At 43.1% G+C, this 19,996-nt stretch overlaps 1 protein-coding gene across 1 annotated transcript in view; it reads left to right on the top strand.

Annotated features, from left to right (window-relative positions):
• Positions 1 to 17,814, top strand: part of SPATS1 (spermatogenesis associated serine rich 1) — a 39,902-nt gene extending 22,088 nt beyond the window's left edge. The window contains exons 6-8 of the mRNA XM_074947219.1: positions 142 to 262; positions 2,794 to 2,856; positions 17,339 to 17,814. Of these exons, the coding sequence (XP_074803320.1) occupies positions 142 to 262; positions 2,794 to 2,856; positions 17,339 to 17,489 (335 nt within the window). The 3' untranslated portion in view covers positions 17,490 to 17,814. The remainder of the gene's footprint in view (positions 1 to 141; positions 263 to 2,793; positions 2,857 to 17,338) is intronic.
• The last annotated feature ends 2,182 nt before the right edge of the window (positions 17,815 to 19,996 follow it).

The following is a 19,996-nucleotide window of genomic DNA, read 5'->3' as shown; positions in this document are numbered from 1 at the left end:
GAAGTAAGTGGGAGATTTTTTGTATATATAAAAAATAAACACCACAAGCTATTAAGTCAATGTAATTTAGCTCTCATACATTTTCTGTTAAGGAAGGAATTCCTTATTTTTTTATAATTTTTTTTGTTACAATGGAGATAGAAATCGATCACAGAAATGGCATTGCAATGGTAACCCCCTGTGACAACAACTACAGCTGTCCAGAACACAGCAGAAACTTTCACAAATTTGGATCAACAAGGCCTGTGGTGAACTTTGGGTGGTAAGTTCGTAATCTGGATGTTACCTCTTATTTGATAAAATTAAATTATTATGCACCATTCCTGAGTATAGAACTGTCATGTGGGATACTTATTTAATTAAGCCCACAGGCACCATAGATTATATATAGTGGTGGAAAATTATGAAAATCAAGGGCCAAGAGACAGCTTAAAGGGGCCTCAGTTTCAGAGAACAGATGCTCCACAGTTTCTGAACATCATGATCCTTTCAAGTGTCTCAAGTTGGGCATCCAAAATCAACAGCCATTTTTGAATATTTCTGTTCTCCTCTCAAATCAGTGAAAACCAGAAGTAGTGTCACTGTAATCAATGGAGTGACATGAGATTCAGGCCCAATAGGTCTAACAAATAAGCAATGTGCCCATTTCTCTTCTCATTCAAGCAGTTCTTTTCACACAGTTCAGTTCCTCCCAGTCTGCACAGACATGCACTATTCAGTATGACAAAACTGTGGCCAACTTATGTGCAAACTTGGCTGATGAAATGAAATAAATATAAGATGGCAGTTTTCCAAAATAAAATGCAAACCAGTTTGAATGTAGTTGCAACACAGGTTGATGACACATTGCTTCACAAATACTGTGGTGACAAGTAGATTAACAATGCATCTTCTAGAGGTAGTATTACACGTTTTAAAAGCTATTCACAGAAAGTATGGTTTGCCTTTTTTGTGTTCCTTCTAGTAAGTATCGCTTCTGAGAAAAATACTTCATCCTATTGTATGCTATGGCTATTATGAAATTTCCAGGCCAGTCTATAAGCTACAATCTGAACATGAAAGTTCAGACAGATGGGACCAAAGGTGTGCAAAAAGTGTGTAAGGGAGCCATATTCATGTAAGGGAGTCATACGAAAAGAAAGGAGTGTCAATCACAGGTTGTAAAGTTGAGACAGATGCAAAAGCCAGACACAAGAGCTGAAAGGTCAGAATGATGTGACAGATGGGGTAGGATTGTTGCACAGCCCAGCTTGCAGAAGCCAGTAAGAATGCAGCTTAGTAACAAGGTGGACATTTCATGGATGGATGAGGTAGAGTTGGCTGTCATTGGTATATAAGTGATGTCTGGAGTTGATGCTAGTAATGAGACATCCTAGAAGAAAAAGCTAAATATGGTGGGCATTCTTATAAACTGGCCACTGAGCCTAAATAATTCCTCAGAAATCTGTACAGCTTTTACCTTCCAGTTTGCAATGTTTTGGTATTCTATAAGGAAGTTTAGATAAATCTGCAGCTACTGAAGTAACTGCAGCCATTTATCAAGGTCAGTAGTGGCAAGGTTTTAAGGGTGACCCAGCTTGACAAGATGAGGTTCTATAGAAAGACCCTTCAGCCTTTTCCTAATGGAGGGAGTGAGAGAAAGATGCAAAGTCTCTGCCAGAGATAAAAATGGTGTGGTTAGGGAGTTAGGGTGGAATTCAGGACAGGAGAGTACTGGAGACATCAACTTCCTGAACCAGCTCAAGAGATACAGAGAGAAAACGCTGGTACTTTGAGATCACGTAGGGTCACAGGTAGGGCTTAAATTATCATATACCATTTTCTGGGGTACCCCTTGCTCCCCCAGTTTGGGACTCCAGGCTTCAGCTGCGGGGTGGGAGGGTCTTAGGGCTTTAGCCCTGCAGGGCACACTGGGTGTTGGGGCTTCACCACATCAGGTGTGTCCAGGCTCAGGGCTTCAGCCCAGGGGGGTGCACTAGGGCTTGGGGCTTCTGTCCAGCAGGAGGCGCTGGGGCTCACCCCACGGGTTTGAAAATATTTACTGGAGCTCCGCTTTGGATAGTGTCTGCTGAATTTAAGCCCTGGTCACAGGCAAAAAGTCGAGAATTAGCCATCTGGAGGGCAGCGGGCTTACTCCTGTAAAAGCCAGACTGAGTGTTCTCAAGGAGGTTGTGATGGAAAAAGTGATAAAAAAGTCAGAGAAGACCCCCTTTACTAAAACTTTGCTGAAGAAAGGGTGGTGGGTTACAGGCTATAGATAATGGTAAGGAAAGTTCATATTAGGTTGTGTTTTCTATAGAAGTGGGGCTGTTTTGAATGTGGCAGGGAAATGGACTTTTGGAGGGGAGGGTCGAGGCATTAGCTAAAGTGTGTCCAAAGAAGAAGTATGGTTGGTTGCTGACAAAATAAGGGTGTCAATGGAACGACTCAAGTGTTTAAAATAATGCTCATACTTAAGTACTTTGCTGAATTTGAGTGAAAGCATAGGAGAGAGCATCCAATAGATAGATCAAAGGTGAATTGTCTAGTGAAAGGCACTTATGATAGAATGTGGAAAAACATCCCTGTGGACCCACTGTAATGTGGAGTATGTGATCTGAAAAAAAATGTGGATTGCACTATTGACATGTGATTTGAAGCTGCTTACAAAATTCTATAGCAGAGTGCATTTGGAATGGGGTGTATTTCTTGGAAAGGAAATACCAGCAAATACATTTTATTGAAAGCAAGCCAGCTACTGACATGCCTCTACAGGAAGCCATGGCAGTTTTACAGCTCTATTTGTTTTTACAGTGCAACATACAAAAGGAAAGCAGATACATTTATCCCTCTCCAGCGCTTGTCACGGACTCCTTGGTAAGTATCTGCATTGGAGCACAGGGAACAGCCAGAATATATGGGACTGATTCAGACCACACTCACACCAGTACAAAATCAGGGGAAACTCAGTCAAAATCCATGGATTTAACTGGTGTAAAGTAAGAGGAAAATCAGGTCCTTCGTCTCCTGTTTGGAAAAGTCCTGTTGAGCTTAATAGGAATACAATTAATAGGGTTCTATAGAAATTAAATAGGGTTCCTAAAGTGTGCACTCCAAAACCCAGAGAATGTAGCAGTTGAGACTCTTTCTACAGACCTGTTTAACTAAGGGATAGAAGTCTTCAGCTACAGAATTCTTCATGTTGGTTCAACAAATCTATACAAAAAGAACAGGAGTACTTGTGGCACCTTAGAGACTAACAAATTTATTAGAGCATAAGCTTTCGTGGGCTACAGCCCACTTCATCGGATGCATATAATGAAATATGTAGTAAGAAGATTATATATATATACAGATAAATTGGAAGTTGCCAAACTGTGAGAGGCTAATTAGTTAAGATGAGCTATTATCAGCAGGAGAAAAAATCTTTTGTAGTGATAATCAAGATGGCCCATTTAGACAGTTGACAAGAAGCTGTGAGGATACTTAACTTAGGGAAATAGATTCAATATGTGTAATGACCCAGCCACTCCCAGTCTCTATTCAAACCCAAGTTAATGGCACCTAGTTTGCATATTAATTCAAGCTCAGCAGTTTCTCATTGGAGTCTGTTTTTGAAGCTTTTCTGTTGCAAAATTGCCACCCCTAAATCTTTTACTGAGTGGCCAGAGAGGTTGAAGTGTTCTCCTACCAGTTTTTGAATGTTATGATTCCTGATGTCAGATTTGTGTCCATTTATTCTTTTGCGTAGAGACTGTCCGGTTTGGCCAATGTACATGGCAGAGGGGCATTGCTGGCACATGATGGAATATATCACATTGGTAGATGTGTAGGTGAACAAGCCCCTGATGGTGTGGCTAATGTGATTAGGCCCTATGATGGCTTCCCCTGAATAGATATGTGGACACAGTTGGCAACGGGCTTTGTTGCAAAGATAGGTTCCTGGATTAGTGTTTTTGATGTGTGGTGTGTGGTTGCCGGAGAGTATTTGCTTCAGGTTGTGGGGACTGTCTGTAAGCAAGGACTGGCCTGTCTCCCAAGATCTGTGAGAATGATGGGTCGTCCTTCAGGATAGGTTTTAGATCCTTGATGATGCGTTGGAGAGGTTTTAGTTGGGGGCTGAAGGTGATGGCTAGTGGCGTTCTGTTATTTTCTTTGTTGGGCCTGTCCTGTAGTAGGTAACTTCTGGCTCTGTCAGTCTGTTTCTTCACTTCAGCAGGTGGGTATTGTAGTTCTAAGAACGCTTGATAGAGATCTTGTAGGTGTTTGTCTCTGTCTGAGGGATTGGAGCAAATGCGGTTCTATCTTAGAGCTTGGCTGTAGACAATGGATCGTGTGGTGTGGTCTGGATGAAAGCTAGAGGCATGTAGGTAGGCATAACGGTCAGTAGGTTTCCGGTATAGGGTGGTGTTTATGTGACCATTGCTTATTAGCACCATAGTGTCCAGGAAATGGATCTCTTGTGTGGACTGGTCCAGGCTAAGGTTGATCGTGGGATGGAAATTATTGAAATCATGGTGGAATTCCTCAAGGGCTTCTTTTCCATGGGTCCAGATGATGAAGATGTCATCAGTGTAGCGCAAGTAGAGTAGGGGCATTAGGGGACGAGAGCTGAGGAAGCGTTGTTCAAAGTCAGCCATAAAAATGTTGGCACACTGTGGGGCCATGCGGGTATCCATAGCATACAGAGGATCTCATGCTGCTAGAGCCTGATTCAACACTTACTTGAGTCAACAGGAATCTTTCCACTGAGCTCACTGGGGGTCCTACACTCTAAAGCTGTTCCATAAGGGAATTTTCAGCTATTTACAGGCCTCTCAATATTGACACCCTTTCTGATATATGCCTGCTGGACTGTGGCTGCCAACTATAGTAAAACCAATTAGGATAATGTTGATACAGTCTCTCTTTTTAATGGCTTCCAAGACAGGTGACATAACGAGAGTGAATTCTCCTTTAATTTTTTTTAAAAATACATATTTCAATGAATGTTTGTTGAAGTACTTATTTAGAATGAAGGGTAAAGTTTTGTATCTCAACTGGATTTCTTTTTTTTACTGACCAAACATACAGTCGAATTGACCATATTCTACTGTCCGAATGATGTTTAGAAGGATACTTACTGAAAATTGTGCATAGTATATCCAGGGAACCTCATTTACTTCACACTTTGAAATATTATTGATTTAGAAATTAAGTCAATTGTTTTGGGAAGTGAAGATCCTTAATTATCTGCAGTCAGAGCCCAGTAGCAGGTTGACACAATGATAAGGCCAGAATCTGATCTCTGCCTCGTCCATAAGCTTAACTGTGAACAATACCCGCCCCCCTCCTTTAATTCATCTTTCTAAATGAAATTATAACCAGGCATAAACTGGTCAATGCTGCTATAATCTGTGGCCTATAACTCAGTCTGCCAAGGCCCAGTTGAGAGATGCTGTGAGCTTCATACTTTATTTCGGATGTAAATCATTTTCAATAAGGAAAAAAACCGAGGGAACTCCAGATCTGGGTGCCACATACATAACTCAGAGAGAGATCAGTGACATTCTCAAAACAAGGACATTTGAGAGGTATTGTCCATGAACAGACACACCAGGAAAAAAAAATGGCTGCCTGCTGTGAGTTTCTGGTAGGGTGACCAGATAGCAAGTGTAAAAAAATCGGGACGGGGCTGTGGGGGGCCTATATAAGAAAAAGCACCCAAAATCGGGACTGTGCCTATAAAATCGGGACATCTGGTCACCCGAGTTTCTGGGGAGAAGCAGCAAACTGTTAAAGAAGAAACTCTCCCTTCCCTCTCAGGAGTCCTGAATTCCCTTCCACCTTATGCTTCCACCTTATGCTCGTTGTTCCCTTTGCCTTCTTTGATTCTTTCACAGACACCTGTTTTGTGCTGTTAGTGAGCTCACTTTGGCAGACCTTTGGTAACACAGGCCCCAAATCCTTTGGCAGTTATCAAGGCCTCTGAATTACAGAGTAATAGGGATGCTTGTAAAAATATCTTTTGCTTTCATAAATATTGTGTTTTACAATCACAACCACTCAGATTGCACATTCCATGCCTTCTAGTGGTTGTATTTACTCAGCGTATCAAGGAAAAGATTTTGTACACACACCAGCAGGACTTGAAACTGGTACATCTCTGCAATTAAACAACAGCTACCGCCATTGATCATGGAAAGTATGTCTACATGGGAACACTTAGGAAAATTAATCTGAATTAATTTTTAAAGTGGATAAGTTAAAGTGCATTAAACTCCTGTGTGGATGCACTCATTCTGAATTAAAGTGGCCTTAATTTGATTTAGCTAAATCCACTTTAATTCTTAATAAGAGCATCCACACAGGTGCTTAATGTCGTTTAACTAACCTACTTTAAATTCATATCTGCAGTTATCATGCATCCGATGAAGTGAGCTGTAGCTCACGAAAGCTTATGCTAAAATAAATTGGTTAGTCTCTAAGGTGCCACTAGTACTCCTTTTTTTTTTGCGAATACAGACTAACACGGCTGCTACTCTGAAACCAGTTAATCTGGATTAATTTTCCTGAGTGTCCTATATCGATAAGCCCTTAGGTTCATACACAAGAGACCACATTTCATTAATTCATAGTAATATTTCTGATTTGGGTTCTGGAATTCACTCCACCCTAGATCTTTCCAAGTCTGATTTTTCTATTGTCCAGTCTATTTACATTGTAAATGCTTTAGGGCAAGGATAGTGTCTTAGTAGATGTTTGCACAGCACCTAGCATGACTGTGCCCAGATCTCAGCTGAGGCTGTATGCACAAAACTCATCTCTTTACTCAAGCATTTGAAGGAGGTGGGTTTAATGTGGGGATTATCATGATGCGCGTCACCACTGTAGGGGCAATCTACTACAGGAACTCTTCACTTAACGTCATCCCGGTTAATGTTGTTTCCTTGCTGATCAATTAGGGAACATGCTCGTTTAAAGTTGTGCAATGCTTCCTTCTGACGTCGTTTGGCAGCCGTCTGCTTTGTCCACTACTTGCAGGAAGAGCATCCCATTGCAGCTAGCTGGTGGGAGCTTGGAACCAGGGTGTACTGGCAGCCCCCCGCTCCCTTAAATTCCCTGTGCAGCAGCTGCCCACAGGCTATCAATTGCTAGCAGTTCAGCTGTCCCCTCCACCCACTACCATGTGCTGCTCCCGCCCTCTGCCTTGGAGCTGCTCTCCGAGACTCCTGCTTGCTGTGTGTGTGGGAGGGGGGAAGGGGAAGAAGAGGGGGGCTAATGTCAGGGTGTCCCCCTGCTCTATGGAAGATAGGGTAAGCGGGGTGCAGGAGCGGGGGGGGGGAGACACGGACAAAGGGAGCTGCTGCCCTTGAGGGCTCAGCCAATTGCTAGTTCATCATTTAGCAGTAAGGCATTCCCTGGGAAATATCCCACCCTCTAACTCCTCCACCTCAACCAAGCTTCACAATCATCATCACTGTGTACCAGTATTAAATTGTTTGTTTAAAACTTATACTGTGTGTATATATATATATAGTCTTTTGTCTGGTGAAAAAAAATTCCCTGGAACCTAACCCCCTCATTTACATTAAATCGTATGGGGAAATTGGATTCACTTAACATTGTTTCACTTAAAGTCGCATTTTTCAGGAACATAACTACAACATTAAGTGAGGAGTTCCTGTATTCAGCCAGAGCATTGTAGATTTTATAATGCAAGTGTAACCCTTCTGTCCGTCAGAGTTGGCAGCAACAAGGGCCAGGTTCAATATCTAGGGGATCCATTCCAATAACACAATGCAAACCGGCTCGAGCCCCCACCCAGTGACCTGGGACAAATATATACCACCCCCGCTGGGTGCCTCCAAGAGGCAATACTTCCCCTCTCGCAAGCACCTAGTCTGAGTGTAGCAAAAAGCCTTTTAATAACAGAGAGAAACAATGTGGCATTATGTTGGGGAAACACCACCAACAGGATTCATAACACAACCCATGAGCAAAAAACCCACCCCAAGCAAATTGGGGCATGCCCTTTCCCTTTGGTTCTTGAGTCCAGCAATCCCAAATCACCCAAAGTCCCAAAAGTCCAATGACCCAAAAGTCTCTGTCCCTGGTCAGGGCAGCCCCAGAGTTCAAAAGTTTATCTGCAGAGCTTTACCTCCCAACCTGGGTGGAGATGGGGGCGGGGGTAAAAGGCACCTTACATAATCTGAAGCTGACCGCCCCACAGCTCCATAGGTCTTTGCTCCCCTCCGCTCCGCCAGCCACCCCACGAACTGCTTTGCTCAGCTCCGCTCTGCGGCCCACAAGCAGCTCCCACCGTCCCACGAACTGCTCCACCAGCCTGTCCACAAGGCACTCCAGCCGTCCCACAAACTTCTCCACAATATATCTTCAGGCTCCCTCACTACTTAACACAACACTCAGTGATTTCAGCTCTTAGTCAGTTCAGCTCTTTGGTGAATTCAGCTTGTAGTAAGGGAGCCTCAGTGCTGGTGCACCATTAGCCCAAAGTGAGCTCAGCAGCCTGTAACTAGACTCCTAATGAAATCAAAATTAGCTCTGATATTCCACAGTGGAGAGAGGAGGAAGTGCAATTAGCATGTAAGGCCCTCACCCAGGGGCCCATGCCACCATGTATTAATGCTTTTCCCCAACCTCTCTCAAGTCACAGAGTTTTGGAACCCATGACCCTTGCCTAGTGAGTGCTACTTAGTTGATGGTGAGTCCCTCCATCATAACAAAAGGCCAAGTACAGTTCCAAGCACAGTTCCCATAATCAGGGTAATAACAATTTATTCTTCCTGCCCCAATAACAGAGACACTGGGGATCCCACAGCAGCCAAAGTGACCATTTGGGCAGCTATGGCCTCATTCTAGGCGGCGTGGGTGTGCCTATGCAAATGAGCTCGGCCCCTGAAGTTCTTTTCCACAACTTGCCACACCTCACCACCAGATGTCAGGGTGGAGCTCATCCTGACACTGCTTACATCAGAGTACTGTTTGTCTGAAATATTTCAAACAATGCAGGAACAGAATTACATGGTCTTTGATCTAGTCCCAGTTCAAAGAGATCTAGATCAAAATGCATTAACAAAGTGTTAATGCACGTCAGCAGGGTCCACATGGACAGTTAGTCCGGGGCAGGCTAATGCAGGGTTGATTCACACCCCAGCTTATTGCAAACTAAATGCTCTGTAGACATGCCCTTAGAGAGTGTAGAGTGGCATAGCAGCAGAAAGAGGGAAGTTACTATGTAATCCTTTCCTACTTTTTTCCTTTGAGGGCTATGGCAGGGAATCAGGCATGTGAACTGTGAAGCTTTATCTCCCCCATGTGGTGATTAGAGCCCCTAGCAGCGAAACTGACTGGGCTTAGAACAGCCTGTGTTTAAGAAAGGCTGATCTGAAACTTATGTTAAAATATGGATGTGTGTTTTTCAGGTAATAAGATAGTTACACAATAAAATTCAGAATTATAGGCTGGCTTGCACAGGTGAAATGAGAGGCTCCAGAGAATAATGGAAACATGCCACTATTTGAGATAGAAAGGACCAAAGCGTGCTCTGAGTTACAACAGTGAAAATCCAGAATAACTATCAATTTCTAGTGAGGTGCTCTGGATTTGTGTTGCTGTAACTGAGAGCAAGATTTGTTCCATATGTCCTGATTCACTTCTCACTTAGACCACTTTAAATCGGGATTAACTCCAGTGATGTTACACTGGTGTAAATGAGAAGAGTCAGGCCCGCCCTAGGACCGTAGGCCTTGATCCAGCAAAGCACATTAGCGTGTGTGTAATTTCAAGTACACCCCAAGTTCTACTCACATCCATGGACGTTCAAATGGGTAAAGTTACACGTATGCTTAAGGGAGTGGAGCAGGGCCATATTATTTAGCTACACTGGGAGTGAGTGTGGATTCTGTGGGGCTCTGAGCAGCAGGAATCCTGAGAGGTTCAGTGTTCACAATAGCTAGGTAGAGGGGCAGCTGGTGCCAACCAATACCCTGACACTTAACTTGTCTGTTCAATGGGTCTCTGCACATGATATACGCTGACAAGCCTTGGACCCTGATCCTGCAAACACCTGGACATGAATGGTTTCAGAATAAACTGGTTAGTCTCTAAGGTGCCACAAGTACTCCTTTTCTTTTTTCTTTTTTCTGGACATGAATAACTCTCCATGCAAGTCAGTGTGACTATTACATGAATGCAGTAACTCTCATTCCTAAGAGATCTCAAGATTTGGCCCTTAGATTCAGAGCAGTGACCATATCTTCCTATGTGCAGCTCCCAGCACATTCTGGTCATTACTATAAAAACAACAATTAACTGGCACCATTGTAGCCAGATCTGAGCAGAGAGGTCAAGGACTATTAGTCCATCAGCTCCAAAGTGCCCTCTCATTCCTGCAGGAAGTTCCTTGAGGTTGTGAGAAACTTGTGCTACTGCCTGTACTGAATCTGGTTATGAGTAAATAGGGATCCTTATTCTCCAGGCTTGTCATGCCAGAACCCTTTCCAAACACTAAATGTAAATCAATTTAAAAATCAAATTAAATATTAAAATATTTGGGCAAAAAAGTAGTTTAAAGAACAGATCACAGTTAAATCTAATGTTTATTTGAACCATCTGCTCTTGAGAGCTCATTTGGGGCTGTCCTTACCATAAGGCGAACTCAAGCGGCCGCCTCAGGTGCCAGACTGTGCGGGGGCGTCACTAGGACCTAGAGTCTAGAAAATTGTGTCTGCTGCAGGGGCATATGTATTCCCTCTGCTCTAGATGCACAGAGATGGTGGAGTGCCGTGCTGGAGGAAGGAGGGCACAAGAGACATATCAGGCAGGCAGGAGAAAAGGTGAGAGGGAATAACAGAAAGCAGCAGGAGCTGCAGGGAGAGAGAAGAGGAGGAGTACCTCTCTAGCACCCCCAGGAGCTCGGACTGACTAATGCCAGCTTCTCAGGGAGCTTCCTGTTTCCTGCTGCTTCCCTGAACCCATTTGAGGAGAACAGGCAGTCAACTGAAATAGTACGAGCCAGTTAGGCCCTTAAGACGCTGATATCTTCCCTCACTCAGGCCCTGCTACCAGCCTGTTTATTTGTCCCCTTCAATTGAGTGTTGAGAGCCACTCTAGCTGGCACAGAACAGCAGTCATGAGTGAAAGAAGAAAACGCCCCCCTGTGGCAGCATTCAGAAAAAAGAAAGAAAGCAAAGGAAGCTTTTCTATCTAAGCAGGAAGGAGCTCTCCTGAGATACATAGACACAAATGTTCACAGTGAGCCTTCCACCCCCAGTGAGGATGTGAGTGGTGAGGAGATGCCTGATCGTTCAATTAGTCAGATTTCAGGTGACCTGGCAGCTACTGCAGCATCCATATCTCCATCTCAAATGGATGTAACCATGCACATTCCTGAAGAAAAGTGTAGATCAGCGAAGAGTGTGGTGGAGGCACAAGAAACAGGTGCTGCTGAGTTTAGTTCCTTAAGTCTAGATGATCCAGGACTGTGGACCCACTTGAGCAGTAGCCTGAGGGACTTCCTTGTACTGCATGGGCCACAGCAAGTGAAAAACTTCATGTTCCCCAAAGACAAAGAAAATAGAAGTTTCCATCCAACACATTCCTGGCGTGAAATCGCCCATGGTGACAAAGTGGAGAGGCCATGGCTTATGTACTCAAATACCCAGAATGCTGCATACTGGTTTTGTTGCAAACTTTTCCAGTCTAATGTTCCAGCTACATTGGGTTCTACAGGAACAAAGGACTGGAAAAATCTGGCTAGAAATCTGGCATGCCATGAGAAGGCAGCAAATCACCAGAAAGCATTCCATAGGTGGAAAGAGCTTGAGATGAGACTAAGGGTTAAAGGCCACCACAGATGATCAGCATCAAGAGAAGATTGCATCAGTCTCTTTACTGGCAAAATGTTCTGAAAAGGCTCATTGCCATTGTGAGAATGCTTGCTACCCAAAACCTAGCACTGCATGGCACTTCAGATCAGCTGTATGTGCCAAACAATGGAAACTTCCTTCAAATTGTGGAGCTGATGGCTGAGCTTGATGCTGTACTCCAGGAGCATCTAAGAAGAGTCACCACCCAAGAAGTGTACACACACCACCTTGGAAAAACAATTCAAAATGAGATCATACAGTTACTGGCAACAAAAGTCAAACAGAAGATTGTGGCAGATCTGAAGTCAGCAAGATATTCCGCTGTTATTCTGGACTGCACACCTGACATCAGCTGTACGGAACAAATGACTTTAATGGTGAGTTTTGTAACAACAACAGAACTGACTGAAAATGTCCCTGCAATGGTGACTGTCAGAGAGCATTTTCTAGAATTTATCGACATTGATACTACAGGAGCTGGTATGACAAATGTGCTTCTTAAAAAGCTGGAAGATATGGGAATTACGATAGCTGATATGAGAGGAAAGAACAGAGGAGTGCAGACACAGATCCGAAAGTTAAATCCTCAAGCTTTTTTAGTCCCATGCAGTTCTCATTTATTGAACTTGGTGGTCAGTGATGCAGCATCAGCTTCAAGAGAGGCTGCTGAATTTTTTAATGTAATTCAAAGCATCTATGTATTTTTCTCTGCATCAACTCATCGATGGCAAATTTTGAAATAACATCTGGGAACATCCTCTCTGACACTGAAACCACTGAGTGCCACATGACGGGAAAGTTGAGGGGAGGCAATAAAGCCTATCAAACACCAAAATGGGAAGACAGATGATGCCATAGTTGCCATTATGGAGGATAATGCTATGACAGGAACTGTTCGTGGGAGAACAGTGGCAGAGGGAAATGGAATCACCAGAAACATACATAACTTCAAATTTCTTTGTGGCTTAGTGTTGTGGCTTGACATACTGTTTGAAATAAATGTTGTAAGCAAGAGACTCCAAGGTGTTGACCTTGATATATCTGGAGCAATGGAACAACTGGACAAAGCAAAGTCATACCTACAGTCTTACCGGTCAGATGAGGGATTTCAAAACGTTCTGAAGAGTGCACAGAAGTTGGCAGAGGAACTTCACACTGAAGCTATTTCCCCACCCATTCAAGAATATGAGTCACTGAAGAAGACATTTTGGTTATGAGGCACGGGATAATCCCATAAGAGACCCCAAACAACAATTCAAAGTTGAATTCTTTAACCAGGTGCTAGATTGTGCAATACAGTCAGTTGAAGAACGTTTCATGCAGCTCAAGGAACACAGCAGTATATTTGGGATGTTGTATGATATTCCAAAACTCCTCACTATACCTGAAGAAGACCTACACGAGCAATACAGGGCACTAGAGACAGTGTTGACACATGATGACATGCGCGATATTGATGCGAGTGATTTAGGTGATGAACTGAAAGCTCTTTCATGATACATGTCAGCAGGATCAACTCCAAAGGTTGTTCTGGAATATATGTGCACAAATAAGATGACCACTCTCTTTCCAAATGCTTTTGTTGCTCTGCGCATACTTCTAACGCTTCCTGTAACAGCTGCCAGTGGAGAACGCAGCTTCTTCAAGCTGAAGTTAATAAAAACACATCTACGCTCCACAATGACACAGGAGAGGCTGGTCGGCCTTGCCACCATTTCAGTAGACCATGAGCTGGCCCAGACTGTGGACCTTCAGCAGGAAGCAGTTCAAATCTTTGCAACCAAGAAGGCACGGAAAGCACCACTTTGATTATTCAAACAGATAAAAATGCCAGTGTTTACTATGCAGACAAGAAAAGTTACATTTGCTGTTCAGGCAAAGTAGTTGAAAGTTAAGTGTTACTTAAAATTTTTGAACAAGGCATTTTACATTGTTAATTCTTTATTGGGGTAGGTAGCAGAGCAGTACCATGAGAGGAGTAGAACGGGAAGAAGGCAGAATTGAGACCTTTCAAAGTTTTGGCCCAAGCGAGGGGGCATGAGGGCATCATTTGAGCTCCCTGCCTCAGGTGCCAAAATGTTGTGGGCCAGCCCTGAGCTCATTCCTGATTATATCTATCACCATTACTGCCTCTCACTCCCTTTTGACCAGTTTATCTGCAGCATTTCTTGTTGCTCTGGTGTTAGATCCTCACACAAGTTACAAAGAAGTTTAAAGTTCTCCATGCAGTTAGTTGCTTGTAAGCTATTCAGTGTGTTCATCATAAAAAAGCTTCTCTCCTCATCTGCAAATTTCCCATTGTGAAAAAAAAGCCCACTGTAACCGTGTAGAGATGATTAGCAAATAAAATCATGTGGTGTGGCCTGGTGAACAAAGCCCCTCTTGGGAAAAAAGATAAGTGTGGGCATCTGTTTTGTTCTCTTTTGCTTTTATCTTGTACCAACCTAAGGTTGTAAGTATGCATGATCTAGGGGCTGTTTTGTTATATGTAGCTGTTTTTGTATGTGTCAGGGTTCCCTCCCCACTGTGAACTCTAGGGTACAGATGTGGGGACCTGCATGAAAGACCACCTAAGCTTATTTCTACCAGCTTAGGTTAAAAGCTTCCCCAAGGCACAAATTCTTCCTTGTTCTTGGAATGGTATCGCTGCCACCACCAAGTGAGTTAGACAAAGATTTAAGAAAAGGACCACTTGGAGTTCCTGTTTCCCCAAAATATCCCCCCAAGCCCCTTTACCCCCTTTCCTGGGGAGGATTGAGAGTAAACAAGGTGAGCACAGACCTACCCATTGGGTTTTTAGGACACTAAAACCTAATCAGGTTCTTAAAAGCAGAACTTTATTATAAAGAAAAAGTAAAAGAAGCACCTCTGTAAAATCAGGATGGAAGGTAATTTTACAGGGTAATCAGATTCAAAACACAGAGGATTCCCCTCTAGGCAAAACTTCAAAGTTACAAAAAAAAAAAAACCCCAGTAATAAACCTCCCTCTTAGCCTAGGGAAAATTCACAAGCTAAAACAAAAGATAATCTAACGCAGTTCCTTCCTATTACTTACAATTTGTAATCTTAGATGCTTAGTTCAGGTATGGCTTTAGGAGATGTATTTTCCCTGCCCTGGTTCCTCGCTGTCCTGGAGAGAAAACAAAGAAGCACATAACAAAAACCTTCACCCACAGATTTGAAAGTATCTTCTCCCCTTATTGGTCCTTTTGGTCCGGTGCCAACCAGGTTATCTGAGCTTCTTAACCCTTTACAGGCAAAGGAGGGATTTTATGCTACCCTTAGCTGTATGTTTATGACAGTATAATTATATTTATGCTTGGATTTCACCACACACGTCACACAGTCTAAGAACAGATGTAAATTCACATGATAGAGAGCCCCTTGCTCTGACTTTAAATAAGTATGCCCATGTCTTGACATCGGCTAAATCAATTTTTAGTAAGTGATGAAGAGGAATTTCTTAGAGATTGTGTTTACTTAACAGCATCCAAGATATTCAGGGCCAGATGATCAGCTATTGTGAATTAACATAGATCCACTGAAATCAGGGGATCTATATTGTTTTTCACCAGGTGACCATGTGGCCTGCAAGGACTAGACATTTTAAAAACCACAGCCCCATAATTTTAGAAGACCTTCCAGATATCCAGTACTAATATTTCAGGACCTGATTCTAGGTGGCCTATCATTAAGGCTTCCTGACACTTGCTATTATAAGAACCTGTTCTCAGTTGCCTATAAGGTTGCCAAACTTTAACCCTTTGAATGGAAATTTTCTGTGCTGGGTGTTTGCTCCAGGCTCAATTTTGCTCTGGAAAATGAATCAGTAGAATTATCAGATGAAATCAATGGGACTATGCCAGTTTACACCAGCTGGGGATTTGGTCCATGATATTTGTCAGTGTCTGGCCTAGTTTGGGATATTTAGGGATGAAAAGTATTAAGCACTGTACAATACTTAAAAAGCTGGATTTTTCTTTTCAATATCTAATGCTGCATGTAGCTTTCAGCAGATAATAGCGCACTGTTTTAGAAACCAAACACAGGACGTAGGTCCTGGGTCACAGAGTACAGTCCCCTGCCATCACAGGACAACCCCGTCATCTCATCTCATTCATAAATTTATCAAGCTCCATCTTAAAATTAATTAGGTTGTTTGCCCCCTACCACTCCCACTGGAAGGCTGTTCCAGAACCTCACTCTGGTGGTTAGAAACCTTCTTCTCATTTCCATCCTAAATGTCTTCATGGCTTGTTTATTCCCATTTGTTCATGCACCTTTGTCCTTTAAATTAAATTGCCCTTCTCTCATCCTGGTGTTTATCCCTCTGCTGTATTTATAGAGAGCCATCAAATCTCCTCTTAGTCTTTATTTGGCTAGGCTAAACAAATCAAACTCTTTCAATCTCCTCTCATCAGAGCTGGTCTATCAAAGTTGTGGCTGTGAAAAATCACATCACAGACCATGAAATCTGGTCTCCAGCCACCCAGCTCTGAAGGCAGAGCGGATAGCAGTGGCTGCTGGCCGGGTGCCCAGCTCTGAAGTCAGCACCACTGCCAGCAGCAGCGCAGAAGTAAGGGTGGCAATACCATACAATACCATCCTTATTTCTCCGCTGCTGCTGGTCGCAGCACTGCTGGTCGCAGCACTGCCTTCAGAGCTGGGCTCCCAGCCAGCAGCTGCTGCTCTCCTACTGCCCAGCTTCAAGCAGCGCTGCTGCCAGCTGCAGAGCAGCAGTAAGGGTGGCATGGTATGGTATTGCCACTCCGACTTCTGCACTGCTGCTGGAAGTGGCACTGTCTTCAGAGCTAGGCGCCTGGCCAGCAGCTGCCGCTCTCTGGCCATCCAGCTCCGAAGGAAGCGCTGAAGTAAGAGTGGCAATACTGAAACCCCCAATAATAGGCCTGCAACCCCCTTTTGGGTCAGGACCCCCAGTTTGAGAAATGCTGTGGGAAAAAACAAAACAAACAAAAAACCCCACACAGTTGTCATGGGTTGGTCACAACACAAATAGAAAATTTCATGGATGTGTTACATATCTGCTAAATTTGGTATTTATGCGGTGACTAACCCATGAAAAGTGTTATTTCTCCATGATTTAAGTAGACCCCTACTCACAAGATAGCCTTTCTATTCCCTGATCATACAAGTAGCTCTTCTCTGCACCTGGTCCAGTTTGAATACACCTTTTTGAACAAAGGTGTCTAAAAATGTACACAGTATTCCAGCTGAGGTTTTGCCAGTGCCTTCTACAATGTCATTAATATTTTCCTCCCTCTACTCTAAGCATCCTGTTAGATTGCAAAAGGAATCTTCCCCTGAATGTTTCACACAAAAGCTGCTTTAATATTTAAATATATGCTGATGCTGTAATGTTTCACTGAGTCCAATTTGGTTTGGTTGAAGACCGAATCAGGAAAGCCACTCTGCTGTAACAAGCAAACTTTGCAGTTTGTTAACTCATTTGCCTTTCTCCTTTCCTCAGCATGCCTTTCCACGTGAAGGAGAAACAGCAGGAATTGGAGAACGAAAGGAACGATGTGAAAAATCTAGACAGATGGAAGCCAGCTCCAACAGTGCTTCAGGCCTTGGGTGCTACTGTCCTGGCACACAGAATCAGACAGCGTGAATCGTAGAGGAAAGTTCTTCCTAAAGAACCATTTTTTAAGCCATACATGTCTCTGGTGACATAACATACATGTGTGAATAGTGCTGGATGTGATTTCTTACTTGGATGGTCCTTTTAATGTGTTGTTGCAACCACTGTAGATATCCTGATTTCAGTGCTGACTTTGTATTGGCTTTTATTCATGATCACACCTGAACAGAAACCCAAAACTACTGTCCCTCTGTCACTCATTTGAAGTTTAGCCAGGTATCAAAGAGGACCAGGCACAAAAATGTGTAGTTAATGTGAAAGGACAGAGTAGTTTTTTGTCCCATGTCATGTTACTTTCTTCACACTGGTTGTTTCCATGGAATAAAGCTCTTGTGGTGGAGTGATGGCTTCTATTTGTTTTCCCCAACATCTAGAATTCACAATTTTTGTCTAGCATTAGAGAAATAGTCTCAGGTATGAGCACTATTTTTACTTTGCAGATCTATAGAGCCTTCCATCCAAACATCTCAGAGAGCTTTAGCAGTGTCAGAAATAAAGCTCAGAACACTTGTTTCCTGGTCTTGTACCTTCAGTAACAGGCCATGCCTCCTTCCATCTTGCTGCTCTGAAAATATATTTCACCTTGCTCTCTTGAGGTTCAGTTGAACAAAGCCTATCTCACACCTAAGTTGCAAACCATATCCACCTGCCCCAAAGAGCTTGCAGTTTAAATATAGCAAGACACAGCAAGCCAGAGTAACAGGCAACTGGAAGAGAAAGAAGAGAGTAGACCAGGGGAACAGAGATAAGAACACGTGGTAACTTTTACCAACTGTGCAACAACTAAAAAGTTTCGACTCAGCATTCCTTTTTTAAAATAAGTGATCCGGAGAAAGTAACAATACCAATTATCCTGCTCATTTTTGTGAACTGGAACTAATACCCTTCCTGCTACTATAATTTGACTTTGGAGGAGTGGCACTGAAGCCATAGAAGAGATTTTGTGCTTGGCTCTTAACTTTGCCTTTATTTTGTACAAAGAGCTCTAGCTGCTCTCTAAGTACACCACAGAGACGCACTGCCAATAAGAATGCTTGTTAGCTCCTCTGTAGATGCATAATGGAAAGAAAATTTCTAAAGGAACCACTGTACTGTGAAAACGATAGTGCTGTGAAATACATGAGGGCCAATGAGTCCTTCTCTGTTTGCTTTATTTTTCTCTTTCTCCTGTCCTGCTATTATTGCACCTACAGGACTTTCAGTTTTTCAGTATGTATGCCCCATCTACACTAGGGACGTTGTTTAAAAAAATTCCCCACTTGTTTTGAGAACTTTGGGAACTCTGGTGTAAATGGACTTGTTAGCACTGTGGCATCTAAAACTGCTCAGAATGATCTCATTGACATGAGCCAAAGTTTTCTTAACTGGCCTTAGATCTTTGGGTGCCTCAGGATTAGTTTGAGACACCAAAAGTTAAGGTACCCCAAATTAGTGTGCACTTTTGAAAATCTTGGCCACAGTAGTTAAAATGCTGATGGTATCTGGCAGATCATCTACAGCTCACTGCTGAAAGCAAGCAAAGAGAAAACATAAAAGCAGCTAGTGTATTTGCTTTCTGGAAGGAAGAGGAGTTTAACTTGCAGAACTCAGAAGCAAAATCACCACTGTAGTGCTGTAGCTCAAGGGTTCTCAAACTGGGGATCGGGACCCGTCGGGGGTCATGAGGTTATTACATGGGGGCGGGGGTTGTGAGTTGTTAGCCTCCACCCCAAACCCTGCTTTGCCACCAGCATTTATAATGGTGTTAAATATATTAAAAAGTGTTTCTAATTTATAAGGGGGGTGGTGTGGCACTCAGAAACTTGCTATGTGAAAGGGGTCACCAGTACAAAAGTTTGAGAACCACTGCTGTAGCTGGTTGTCCTCTGGATTTAAAGGGTCAGCTGCCGGAGAGCATGCTGGGAAAGCCTCCTATAAAATGGCAAGGCTAAGCAGCAAGTTCACTGATAGCTAGTAAGTCAGGAAGCAAAGCAGGTACCTGAGGGTGTAAACTAGTATTCTGAGGACTAACAGCCTGCATGAAAGAACAGTTTGATGGTTGCAGAACTGGAGAATAATGAACTGTGTACATGAGCTAATTTTTCTTTTGTGCTACTATCACATTTTACTATCCAGATTCCTTTTGGAGCTCAGTTGCTTCTTAGGTTGAAGTTTATCCTCCCTCCCCATCAGTACAATTCAACTCTTCTAGTATTAGTAATTATTAATACAAATAATTACCTAATCACAAGAGTACACAGGGCTAAAATTCTGGAGAGGAATGCTGCTGATTTTATAAGCCATATCAAAGATGCTTGAGACTCTCTCTGGAACTGGGCAAATACTCATTCCTGCCCTGTACAGTGTTCTAGTCCTAAATCTCTCTGGAACAAAGCCTGACTAAATTGTCAGTTTTTACAGAGGTTGGTCCTTTTTGACCCAAGTGACTAGTCAAAGTTTTGGGGGATGTTCCAGTTGAAAGTGCAAGTTGGTGGAGCCTGGTAT

This window comes from Natator depressus, chromosome 3, assembly GCF_965152275.1.
Source record: "Natator depressus isolate rNatDep1 chromosome 3, rNatDep2.hap1, whole genome shotgun sequence".
Lineage (NCBI taxonomy): Eukaryota > Metazoa > Chordata > Testudines > Cheloniidae > Natator > Natator depressus.
The sequence above is the reverse complement of the archived record's forward strand: the minus strand, read 5'-3'. Positions and strand labels throughout refer to the sequence as shown.